The sequence below is a fragment of the Trichosurus vulpecula genome, chromosome 3 (assembly GCF_011100635.1).
Source record: "Trichosurus vulpecula isolate mTriVul1 chromosome 3, mTriVul1.pri, whole genome shotgun sequence".
Lineage (NCBI taxonomy): Eukaryota > Metazoa > Chordata > Mammalia > Diprotodontia > Phalangeridae > Trichosurus > Trichosurus vulpecula.
The window spans coordinates 289255357-289268089 of NC_050575.1; the positions used below are offsets into that span (position 1 = coordinate 289255357).

Genomic DNA, 12733 nt, shown 5'->3' on the forward strand with positions numbered 1-12733 from the left:
TTCTCCACTGGTGGGTAACCCTTCTTAGTTTCCAGTTCTTTGTTACTACAAAAAGAGCTGCTATAAATATTTTTGTATATATGGAGCCTTTTCTTCTTTCTTTGATCTTTTTAGGGTATAAGTTAAATAGCAGTACCCTATATCAAGGGGCATGTACACAGTTTAGAGACTTTTTGGACACAATCTCAAACTGCTTTCCAGACTGGCTAGGTCATTCACACCTCCACCAACAATGTATTAGTGTGCCTATTTCCCACATCTCCTTTAACATTTGTCATTTTCCTTTTCTGTCATTTTAACCAATCTGTAGGGTATCTGGGTGGAACCAAAGAGTTACTTTAAGTTGCATTTCTCTATTATTAACAATTTGGACCTTCAATATCCAGGTTATCTGTATGAGATTGCAGCTTCTATAGAAGTACCTTACAAAGGATGTACAACAGTTTCTCCTCAAATAGACACTGTGGAGCTGACATAAATAAAGTACAAGTCTTCCCTTCTACCTTTCCAGATAAAGTCTTCAAAAATTTTAAAGAAAAAAATCTTTGAAACCCTAGGAGCTTGAATGGCTTCTCTTACTTATGGAAAGCTCAACTAATTGTTACTCTTAGAATCTGAATTTTACTAAATCATGCCCAGATAAGTATTAATGATAATTCCATCATGACATTACCATGCCATTTTAAACTTTTTCCAAAGTATTAGGATTAGAATTAGGAAGGCCTATATTTTAATCTCATCTTTGGACACCATGATCAAGCTATAAAAATTCTCTAAGCCTATTTCTTCATCTGTAAAATTCAGATAATAATACTTGTAGATACCTCAAAGTGCTATCGCAAAAATTAAACTTAAAAAAGGATTTAACAATTTTCAAGTTTTCATATGTTAACTTATTATTTCATTGCAACAGCATAGTTCTCCCACAAAGTCCTACTCCAATGTTTTACTGTAAGAGTGCAGGTAAACTTGGATTCTTAATGCTAGACTAGCTAAGAGCACAAACTTTGGTATGTTCTACCAAGCTAGAAAGGCTCTGGATACAACATCCACAACAGACTAAATCTGATTTCTGAGGACCAGTCTAGCTAAGTATAGAGAGGCTCACCTCCAGCAGGCAGACAGTGAATTAGACCACACTATGTTTGACCTTGGGGTGACTAGGTGGTACAGTGGATAGAACACCAGTCCTGGAGTCAAGAAGATCTGAGTTCAAATCTGGCCTCAGACATTTACTAGCCGTGTGACCCTAGGCAAATCACTTAACCCCTATTTCCCTCGGTTCTTCATCAGTAAAATGGGGACACACTGGAGAAGGAAATGGCAAACTGCTCTAGCATCTCTGCCAAGAAAGCCCCATGGACTTTATCACGTACCACTGAACAAGAACCACAACGTTTGACCTTCCTCCTCCTCCTACTCCTCTTCAACTACACACTGCTCTTACCCTTGATCCTGCCATTGTCCACAAGTGTCCTATTGCCATACTCATGAACTCTAGAATTTTTTTTTAATCTGTATCTTTTATGAGTCCATCTTTTCCTCTGTTTCATGATTCATAACTGTTCTTTATCCTCACTGTGACTGCCACTCCATAAACTCCTTAGCTCTATCTTAGGCTATCAGCCCTGAGCTTTCGCACTTTTCTCCCTTTCTTATTCCAGCCCCCTGATGAACCAGTTCAAGGCTAGACTACCCTTTAACTCCTGAATCCCTTTCCCCCTTGGCCTTTTAAACTGATCTCCCTATCCCAAACTACTATCCTGGATTATGCCCACCATATGCCTCCTTTATTCCAATTTATATACCGCTGAACTGAGCTGGAGAAAATCATAATGCATGCAGTTAAAAATTATAAAACAAACCAGGCTGATTTGCTCCACTACAAATTTATGTTACATAATGCCAACTAGGCCCTCATTGCAGCAAGGCAATGCTTCTATATGTTCCTAATTGATTCCCTATTGTATTCATCACAGTGGCTATTCTAAACCTTTTGGCCCCTCCTCAAGCCTCCTATAACACCACAATTTGGCTTTTACCTTCTCAGTTGAGGTCCATCTCATACTTAACTGGAAAAACGGAGGCCTTTCTCCAAGCTCTTTTACCCCCCTCTTCTTCCACAATTCAGATGTCTTCTCCCACTATCTCTTTATTCATTCCCATCTACGTTGAAAACACCTCTGATGAAAATGGCCCTTCTCCTCAACATATCAAACTCTTCTACGTGCAAACAGTACCTGTAATGGTGATAAACTAGAAGCCTTTCCAATAAAATCATGCAAGGATGTCTATTGTAATACAAGGAAAATTAGGAACCCCTGAGTAACCCCTAGCTACTGACAAGCCCCCCCCAGAAAGAATGGACTCAGATATCTTTGGCATTTAGCAAACCCCCTGGGACTCCATGACTCCACCAAGGAATCTAAAGAGATAGGACCATCCCACTGAGAGATAACTTGACTGATCCTTCCTGGGAGATATCCCTGGGACTCCGTGACTCCACCAAGGAATGTAAATGAGATTATCCCACTAGATAACCTGACTGAATCTTTTGATCAGCCAGGACCTTTGTTCCTCTTCCCCCCTACTCTGTACCCCCATATCCTATATAAGCCAAGCCATCACCCCAACACATTTGCCACTGATTTGTGGTGCCGTACCCCGATGGCCGCCGGCTAATAAATTCTCCACTTAAAACTTATACTCTGTGGTGTGTCTCGCTCGCTTCTGGTACAACATATTATTCAATATTGTGCTAGAAATGCTAGAGATAGCAGTTGAGACAAGAAACTGAAGGAATAAGACTAGGCAATGAAGAAACAAAACCATAACTTCTTGTAAATGATATGATGGTTTACTTAGAAAGCCCTAGAGAGTCAACTAAAAAGCTAGCGAAAACAATTATAAACTTTAGCAAAGGTGCACAATATAAAATAAACCCATGCAAATCATCAGCATTTCCATATATTACCAACAAAACCTAACATGAAGAGACAGAAAGAGAAATTCCATTTAAAATAACTTGCAGACAATATAAAATACTTGGGAGTCTACCTACCAACACGTACCCAGGAACTATATGAACACAATTACAAAACACTCTTCACACAAAGACAGATCTAAATAACTAGAGAAATATTCATTGCCCATGGGTAGGCTGAGCCAACATAGTAAAAAGGACAATACTACCTTAGTTAATTAACTTATTCACTACTATATCAATTAAAATACCAAAGAATTACTTTATAAAGCTAGAAAAAAATAATAAAATTCACCTGGAGGAACAAAAGATCAAGAATATCAAGGGAATCAATGGAAAAAAATGTGAGGGACGGGAACTGTATATAGACCAAGATAAACTCAAAATGGGTACATGATTTAGACATAAAGAGTGATATCATAAGGAAGCTAGTAAAGCATGGAAAATTTTACCAGTCACATCTACGGATCAGGGAAGAGTTTATGACCAAACAAGCGATAGAGAGGTTCACAGGAGGCAAAATGGATAAGTTTGATCACATAAATTCAAAGAGATTTTGTAAAACAAAACCAATGTAGCCAGAAAAAAAAGCTGGAAACTGGGGGTGGGGGGGTGGGACAGGGAATCTGCAGCAAATTTCTCTGATAAAGGTCTCTTTTCTCAAATACATAGGGGAAATAAAACAAATTTCTAAGAATAGAGCCACTTCCTAATTGGTAAATAGTCAAGGGATATGAACAGGCAGTTACAGAGGAAGACATCAAAGCTATCAACTAGTCATATGAAAAAGTGCTCTAAATCACTACTGACTAGAGAAATGCAAATTAAAACATCTCTGAGATACTACCTTACACCTATCAGATTGACTAATAGGACAGAAAAGAAAAAATGACATTTACTGGAGGGGATGTGGGAAAATAGGTACACTAATACACTGTTGGTAGAGCTGTGAACTAGTCCAATCATTCTGGAGAATTTGGAATTATGCTCAAAAAGCTAAAATACTGTGACCCTTTGACCCAAAAATACCATTAGCAGGCCAGTATTCTGAGGAGATCAAAGAAAAAGGGAAAGGACTCATATGTACAAAAATATTTGTGGTGGCTAAGAATTGGGAAATGATTGAATGAGTTATAATATATAAATGTGATGGAATACTATTGTGCTCAATAAGAAATGATGAAGGTTATAGTTTCAGCAAAACCTGGGAAAACTTACATGAACTGATGCAAAGTAAAGTTAGCAGAACCAGAAAAGGAATTTATACAGTAATAGCAATACTGTAAAGCTAATCAGCTAACCAATACAATGATCCACCATAACTCCAAAGGACTTAAGAAAAAAAAGCTATTCACCTCCAGATAGAGAACTAATGGACTTCATACAGACCTCTGAATGTTAATACAGAGAACCCCCAAGAAAAGTAAGATGTCAGCATGCACCAGCCAAGATAGGACTCTCAGGCCTTCTCACACCCACTTCCAACTGATTTTGCCCCAGGTGCTACCATTCCTAACTGCAGCTGTCTCCATGCATACTAAAAATCATACAAGATTATGAAACACAGAAAATTTTGCTCAATAATGCTATATAAAATGGGGAGACTTCATCAAAGGCCCATCATGGATGTCTAGCACAGACTCTAAAAAGAAGAGAGACTCCAGATGCTCTTGTCTGCAAATAACATTGGATTGAGTTCATTACCAATACAATGTTTCCCTAGTGAGACCCATATCCACTTAAGAGTTCACCCTAATTATCTACCCAGGAAAAATCAAGTGGATAAAGAATGCTTATTGCAACTGTGATATGAAGATTGGTGGACAACCTACGGAATTGGCCATCAACACATCTACTGTGGACAGACACTGTACATGGATAAAAACTTGGCTTAGAACTAAATAGGAGGAAGAGAACAAGTTGAATTAACTACGTGAAATTGTGCAGTGCACTTAATGACCCCTATTTAAAAAACAATATTATTATTTCAGTGACATTTTATGGCTATGAGTTATAGCCAGAGTTATAGTCAGAGAACATAAAGTTGAAAAAGGCCATTCACAGAGAGGAGCAAGGTTGGTGCAAGGAAGTTGCAACATATTACCAATCAAGTGCAAGAAATCTGCAAGAAATACAAATTTGAAATTTGCATCCCAGAACAAGAAATGGAGAGCTATACAAATAAAATAATTAAAATGTCTTTGACCCAAAGTTTCCACTGCTAGGCAAATATCCCAACCAGGAGATCACTGATAGAAGGACTCTATGCCAAAGCATTTATTGCAGTACTTTTTGTGCTGACAAAGAACTGGAAACAAGGTTAATGCCCATCAGTTGGGGAATAGCTGAACAAACTGTGGTACATGAATGTAATAGGATATTACTGTGCTATAAGAAACTACGAACTTGATAAATACAGAGAAACCCGGAAAAGCTTAGACGAACTGATGAATAATCCCAAATTGTTTTCCAGAATGACTGTGCCAATTCACGGCTTCACGGACAATGCATTAGTGTGGAAAGCAATTTGAAACTTAAAAAAAAAAAAATAAAAAAGTAACTAACCCTATACCTTTTGACCCAAAGATTCCACTGTTAGGTATATATCCTGAAAAGGTAACTGACCTTCAAAAAGAAAGGCTCCACATATGACAAAATATTTATAGCAGGACTTTTTTGTGATAGCAAAGATAGAGAAACAAAGTAGATGTCCATCAATGGGAGAATAGCTAGACAAACAATGTAATATAATAGTTCTGTAAGAAATGACAAACATGATGAATACAGAGACTTGAATCATTTTCATATAGAAAGCCTCGCATACACTTTAAGTAGAGTGAGGAAAATTAACATACACTGGCTAAAGCAATTTAAATTAAAAAGAACAATTGCCACAAAACAATCAAAACTGAATACTGCAAGATTATAAAGAATAAGCTCATTCCCCAAAAAGAGGTATGTGAAAATATTTCCCTACTGCTTTTTGGAAGTGGTTGGGGTCCTCAGGTGTGGAACACTATATAAGTGATGTTTGTTTTTTCAATGTGCTAACCAACACTGATGATTTTTTTTTCTCTTCTTCCTCACTTAAAAAAAAAATACATTTTTTATATGGGATGGTTGGGCCAGGGGTGGAAGGGTGGGGAGAGGGAGCCAGGGAAAAATCTAGATGATATAAAAAAAGCAAGTAAGAATCAACGGAGAGCCTGCATTTTTTTTAATGGTATCCACACAATGTCAGGAAAATTAAAGCAAAATACATCAAGTGGACTGAGGAATTTATGGAAAGACATGGATAAGAGCTTCATAAGATGGGCAGACATAGATAGGTTATGATCTACATTGTTGAAGGAAGTATGCACATCAAAGAAAGGACTGACATTACAACACAGGGGAAGAAGTGAAGACAAGCTGCTATCTATTCCCATCTGACAGATAAAGAAATGGTTACAAAATGGATAAATGACTTCCCTAGGGCTGTATTTAATTAGTTCAAGAGCCAGGTCAAGAACAAATGACGCCTAGGCCTTCGTTCTTTCCCATAGGTAACTTTGTACTACATCTAAAATTAGATAAACATTGGTTATTTAAGGTTGTCCTTCAATATACTCTAGGAAGCCCAACAAATTCAACCATTTGAAGAACAGCCCAGGGAAAAACATAAAGTACGTCTACTTCCTGCTTCCAAATAATGTAACAATGAATTAGAAAAACAAAAGCTTTAGAAATGTTCCTACCTTTTTTTTTGTAGTGAATGCATTTTTATTGGTGTGTGATACACTTGTGGAAACCTTAGAAACTTTTTTCTCCGGGGTTACTATGTGAGTTTCAGGAGCTGCAGTCAAAACTTTGAACATATCTGATGTAGAACCCCGCTGGACAGTCTCAGAGATTTTTTCTTCATTTTCTTCACTCATTTCCTGTTCTAACAATCCTTTTGTAGGCACTTCACTGTCACATTTTGATAATCGGTGGCCAGTGTTAGCAGGTACACAGTCAGTACTGATACCATTAATATTAGGACTTTGAGATCTTTCATCATCAGCATCAATGTTTTCCAAAATAAGGGTATCAGATAGGTTGAATTCAACACTTGTAATTCTGTTTTCATCATCTTGAACGAGCCTGGCAGAACTAGCTAATGCTTCACTCAGAATTACTGAAGTTGAAACGTTTTTGTGTCTTTCTTTCGAAGTTGTAATGTCTGTAGAAAACCATTCAAGTTGTATTGTATTTATAAGGAGTTATAAGGCTATAAAGTGTCAGCAAAATTGCTTAAAGTTTTAAATACAAGCATTCAAAAGACCCAGGTTCTACTTCTACCCAAAACTTTCCTCTAAGCCTTCCTTCCCACTTAAGTCTTAGGACTCCAACTCTTCTACATAATCAGTTGTTTTTTTTTTTAATGGTAAAGGCATGCAGACTTGCTTTTATACAGAGAAAGAGGAGGAAAGACGGGAAATAATGATTTTCTGCATGTTAGAGGAAGTTTTGGTTCACACAGATACTGAACTAACACTATTCCTCAATGAAATTTTGTAAGAATGAAGAACTTACCGTAAGTTAAATTCTGGTGACAACACTGGCTTTCTTGCTGATGTGGGATCTTTTGTTTTACTGGAAGGAAAAATTTATTCTGGAAATTTATCAGGGGTGCCTCCCTGGGCAGGCAAGAGGTTTTTCTTCCTGAAGAAGCAGAAGGTTCATCTGCAGAAGTCAGGGAAGGTAAAGAAAACAAATCAAGTAAATACAGTGACAAGACTTTTCCAAAGAGTTTCATGGATTGAGAGATTTCAAGATCCACCTAATCCAATGTGTACCTAAGAAACAGCTTCTGTACAAAAGACCCGACAAATGGCTATCCAGCTTTTGCCTAAAGACTTTTAGTGAAAGAAATCCACTTCTACCTCCTATGACAGCAGGTTCTACTTTTAGATAGCTCTAACTATCTTGAAGTTTCTCCTTACATCAGGCCCAAATCTTCCTCCATGTAACTTTTAACCCACTGTACCTAATTCTGTTTTCTGGGTTGAAATAAAATAAGCCTAATCTCCTTTCCACAGAACAGTCTTTTAAAGGCCTGAAGCAGCCTGCCCTACCAAGTCTCCACTTATCTAAGATAAACATCCCCAGTTTCTGTTATGGGATATGCTCCAGGCCATTAATCATGCCACCCCCACCTTCTTCTGGCTGCACTTCAGCTTATCAGTGAACTTCCTAAACTGACAGGTAGAAATAAACCTAAACCAACCAGACCCGATCTAACCAGGGCAGAAACACTCTCACATCCATCCTCTTGACCTTATGCTTCTCTTAAGGGCCAGTAAGAGTACATTGGCATTTTTGGCTACTGGGTCACACTGCAGATTCTTAATAAGCTTGCAGTCCATTAAAACTCCCACATTTTTTCCATCTGAACTTGCCTACCTCTTCCTCTATCTCAGGTAATGAATTTACATTTCTATTTCATTTAGTCCTTTCATGTTAGATTTAGCGCTTTGTTCTAGCCCAGGCCTACACAACCTGCAGAGGTTTTCCTCCACATTTTTTTTGGGCTGCCCAAAATCCTTTGGTGTGCCACAGGTTGTACAGGCCTGTTCTAGCCTATTTAGAAACTTTTGAATTCTGTCATTCAACATATTATGCTTTTTGTTTTGTGTCATCTACAAAATTCAACAAATAAGCCATTTATGCCTCATCCAAGCCACTTATAAAAATAAACAGCAGAAGCAATAACAGATTGGAGACCCTACATTGGAGACTATTCCTCAAGCCTCCCATTAAGCCATTACCAATGATTCTTTAAATCTGATTGTTCAATCAGTTCTGAATCTACCTAAACTGTATCCTATCTTCCCTCTTAATCCCCAGGTAATTTTTTTTCCCTAATGAGCTACCAACTTTCATTCAAGTTTTTCACCACTTAACAAACTTTTAAAGATATACCTCTTACTGTCAAATACTACTCTTAAATGTCAAGTAAGACGTCAAACTTCCACATCAGCACAATGTTCCTAAGAAAAAATTACGCTGAGTTTTCCAAAATCCATATAGACTATTCCTTATTCTGCTTCCTAGGATCTTATTCTCCTAGGTATTAAAGGACGTATTTAGATAATGAGTAATCTAATAATTTTTAAAATACTGTACAAGACAATAGGCTTCTGGGATTCCTTGAAATAAACTGGTTATTAATCATACTATGTTACAAACCATCCTATGATTCAAACTTCTTAATTAGGAAAACCAATACAGATGGGTTCCAAAATATAAAAAAATTTAACCACGGTTTAGGCCTTATCCTTTTTTTTAAAAATAATTTTCCCCAATTACATGTAAGAACAATTTTAACCTTCTTTTTTCAAATTATGAGTTCCAAATTCTCTCCTTCCCTCCTTCCTCTCTGCCAGTCATTGAAAAGGTAAGCAATTTGACATACGTTATACATGTGTAGTTAAACAAAACACATTTCCATGTAAGTCATGCTGTGAAAGAAAAGACAAATTAAAAAAAAAAACAAGAAAAATAAAGAAAGTAAAGAAAAAGTATCTTCGATCCACATTCAGGCTCCACCATTTCTTTCTCTGGAGATGGACAGCACTTCTCATTGTAAGTCCATCAGATTTGTCTTTCATCATTGTATTGCTGAGAATAGTTGTTAATCACAGTAGATCATTATATAAAATATTACTGTTACAATGTTCTCCTGGTTCTGCTCATTTCACTCTGCATTAATTCATATGTGTCTTTCCGGTTTTTCTAAAATCTGTTTGCTCATCATTTCTTATTACACAGTAATATTCCACTACATTCATATACCACAACTTGTTCAGCCATTCCCCAATTGATGGGCATCCTCTCAATGTCCAATTTTTTTGCCACCACAAAAAACAGCTACTATAAATATTTTTGTACATATGGGTCCTTTTCATTTTTTATCTTTTTGGGAGATAGACCTAGCACTGGTATTGTCTGGTCAATAGGCATGTATGGTTTTATAGTCCTTTGGGCATGATTCCAAATTGCTTTCCAGAATGGTCAAATTAGCATACAATTTCACCAACAGAGCATTTAGCGTTTTAATTTTCCCACATCTCCTCCAACATGTCATTTTCCTTTTCTGTCATATTAGTCAATCTGATGGGTGTGTGGTGGTAGCTCAGTTGTTTTAATTTGCATTTCTCTCATCAATAGTGTTTTAGAGCATTTTTTCTTAAGAATATAGATGGCTTTGATTACTTTGTCTGAAAGCTGCCTGTTCATATCTTTGACCACTTATAAATTGAGGAATGGCTCTTATTTCTACAAATTTGACTCAGTTCTCTACATATTTGAGAAATGAGGTCATTATCAGAGAAACTTTAGGCCTTATTCCTGACACACACAAGATACTTAGTACTACACATGTTGAAAGCCAATATAACAAACTCAAGAATACTTCACTAAAATTTTGTTATACTGAATGTACAGTTATTAGTGGAACCAATGACTAGGACTTAAGAATAATGCCACCAAAAAAAATTTGCAATGATATTTGTTATAAAGACAAATTTGTTTGTCTGCTTTCAATTCCACTCAACTGGAAACGTGCACAGAATGACAGGAAAGGTCAGCAACTAACTGAATCAGTTCTGCCACAATGCAAGTAATTCTCTATATGCCCAATGCCCATTAGAGATGTTTATTTGTGTCTCTTCCAAGGATACCTGAGTGGAAGGAGGGAGAGAAAGGAAGTAGTCCATTCTAAAGCATTACTTGGTCTCTCAACTTTTAAGCTCTCTTGGGAAGACTTGTCTATCCCCACCTTCCCTCACCCAATAAATTCCCATGGCTCCCTATTGCCTCCAGTATCAAATACAAAATTCTCTGGTATTCAAAGCCCTTCATAACCTACTTCCCCACCCTATCTTAAACACAACACATATTCTTGAATTCAGAGACGCTGACCTTCTAGTTGTTCCTTGAACCAGACATCTTCCCCACTCTGGGCATTTTCTTTGGCTATCCTTCATGCCTAAATTGCTCTCCCTTCCTCATCGCTGCCTGCTGGCTTCCCTGACTTCCTTCAAGGCCCAGATAAAATCCCACTTTCTTCAGGATGCCTTTCCTAACTCCTCTTACTTCTAGTTCTTTACCTCTGTTAATTATTTCCTACTTCTCTTGCATGTAGCTTGTTTATACATACTTGTTTGTTGGTTGTCTCTTCCATTAGACTATGAACTCCTGGAGGGCACAGATTGTCTTTTGCCTCTTTTCCCATGCCCAGCACTTAGCACAGTGCCTGATACATACATAGTAAGTGCTTAATGCTTATTGACTGACTGAAGAATTCCCTTTGAACCTTCCACTCTCTACCCAAAATCATATGCAACAGTGAAGATTTGGGTATTTATTTCTATATCAGAATGCATCCTTGCCACAAAAATATAAGAATACATATACAATCTTATCCTTTAACTGGTTCTGCAGTTACCTAATTTCTCACTTTAAAATAATTAGCACTAACCTAGGTAGTAAGACTAACCTGGAAATGAATGATCATCTGATGATACTTTGTGAAAATCAGGAAAGCCAGAAATAAAAGTCTTATCCAGTCTACTTTTACCGAGTGTAACAGGACTCAAGATCACATCTCTTTGACTTCTCTGTAACTCCAACGATACGGTATCTTTAAATGACTGCTTTTGTGTAGCTTCTAGTGCCCTTGTTTTCATTCTTTGAAATATTTCTGCAGGAGAGTCATAGGTTCCAATTTCAAAAGTTTTATTCCCTTTGAAAACTTCCTCATTTGGAAAAAATGTTACTTCTTTGTTTTCATTAGCTTTTTCATCAGAGCCATTCGAAAAATTGTCAGAGCCAAGATTACCAGCTATTATTGTTGACGGAAGTGAACTTTCATCCTTACAACGTTCCGTTTCTAGGTTCAAGTGCTCCTCAAAGTCATTTGTGTTGTTGTTGTCATTTAAATTGTTGGTTTTATATTTCACTAAATCTTTTAATGGTATAAGAGTTTCTGAAGGTATATTTTTCGAAAGAACTGCATTAATTGGTGCATTTCCTCTTCTAAGAGAATTCAATGAAAACTTTGGTGTTTCTAGACTTTGTGGACATGATGTAATCATCTTGATACGACAGTGCCAAAAAAAAAAAAAAGTCCTTTAACAGAAAATTTATTTAAAACTAACTGTTCACAGTGAAACTTCAAGGGAAAACGAGGAAAGTAGAATTCAAGAAAACTTCAATTTTCTTCATGGTTTTATCTAAAAGAAAATTTTAAACTGTTATTCATAATATTAAGAATATTTTTCATTGATTAAAAGGATGGGTTGATTCATCATGTCTAATGTAATTTATGCTAAACTTATTTGAAAATCAGTATTCATGTGGTTTTGTTTTGGGGGGAAATTCCATTTTTTAACTGCAGGTCTTTAATAGCTAAACAAAGTCTACAAAGAGAGATAGAGACATTCAAAAAGTAAACATATTATCACATTTTCTACTCATCAGTTCCATGAAGTGTCATACATACTTATTTCCGTTAAAATTTATTACATTTCAAGAATCTGAGGAACTACTCTACTATACTATATGGCATCTTATCAGAATATTTATTAAATATTTGCATGTAACCTTATAATAGGCATCATAATGAAGAGTTTCACAGATATAAACTCTTTATATCTATTTACCTTTAGTTTAAGGTTTGTAGCTATACAATGACACATCTATATGAAAACTGGAAAAAAAAAA

At 36.6% G+C, this 12733-nt stretch overlaps 1 protein-coding gene across 1 annotated transcript in view; it reads right to left on the bottom strand.

Annotated features, from left to right (window-relative positions):
- The window catches only part of MIS18BP1 (MIS18 binding protein 1), a 50676-nt gene extending 38571 nt beyond the window's left edge, over positions 1-12105 (bottom strand). Inside the window, exons 1-3 of the mRNA XM_036751342.1 lie at positions 11508-12105; positions 7541-7690; positions 6721-7187 (exon numbers count right to left, since the gene is read on the bottom strand). Coding sequence (XP_036607237.1) covers positions 6721-7187; positions 7541-7690; positions 11508-12105 — 1215 coding nt within the window. The remainder of the gene's footprint in view (positions 1-6720; positions 7188-7540; positions 7691-11507) is intronic.
- Between the last annotated feature and the right edge of the window lie 628 nt (positions 12106-12733).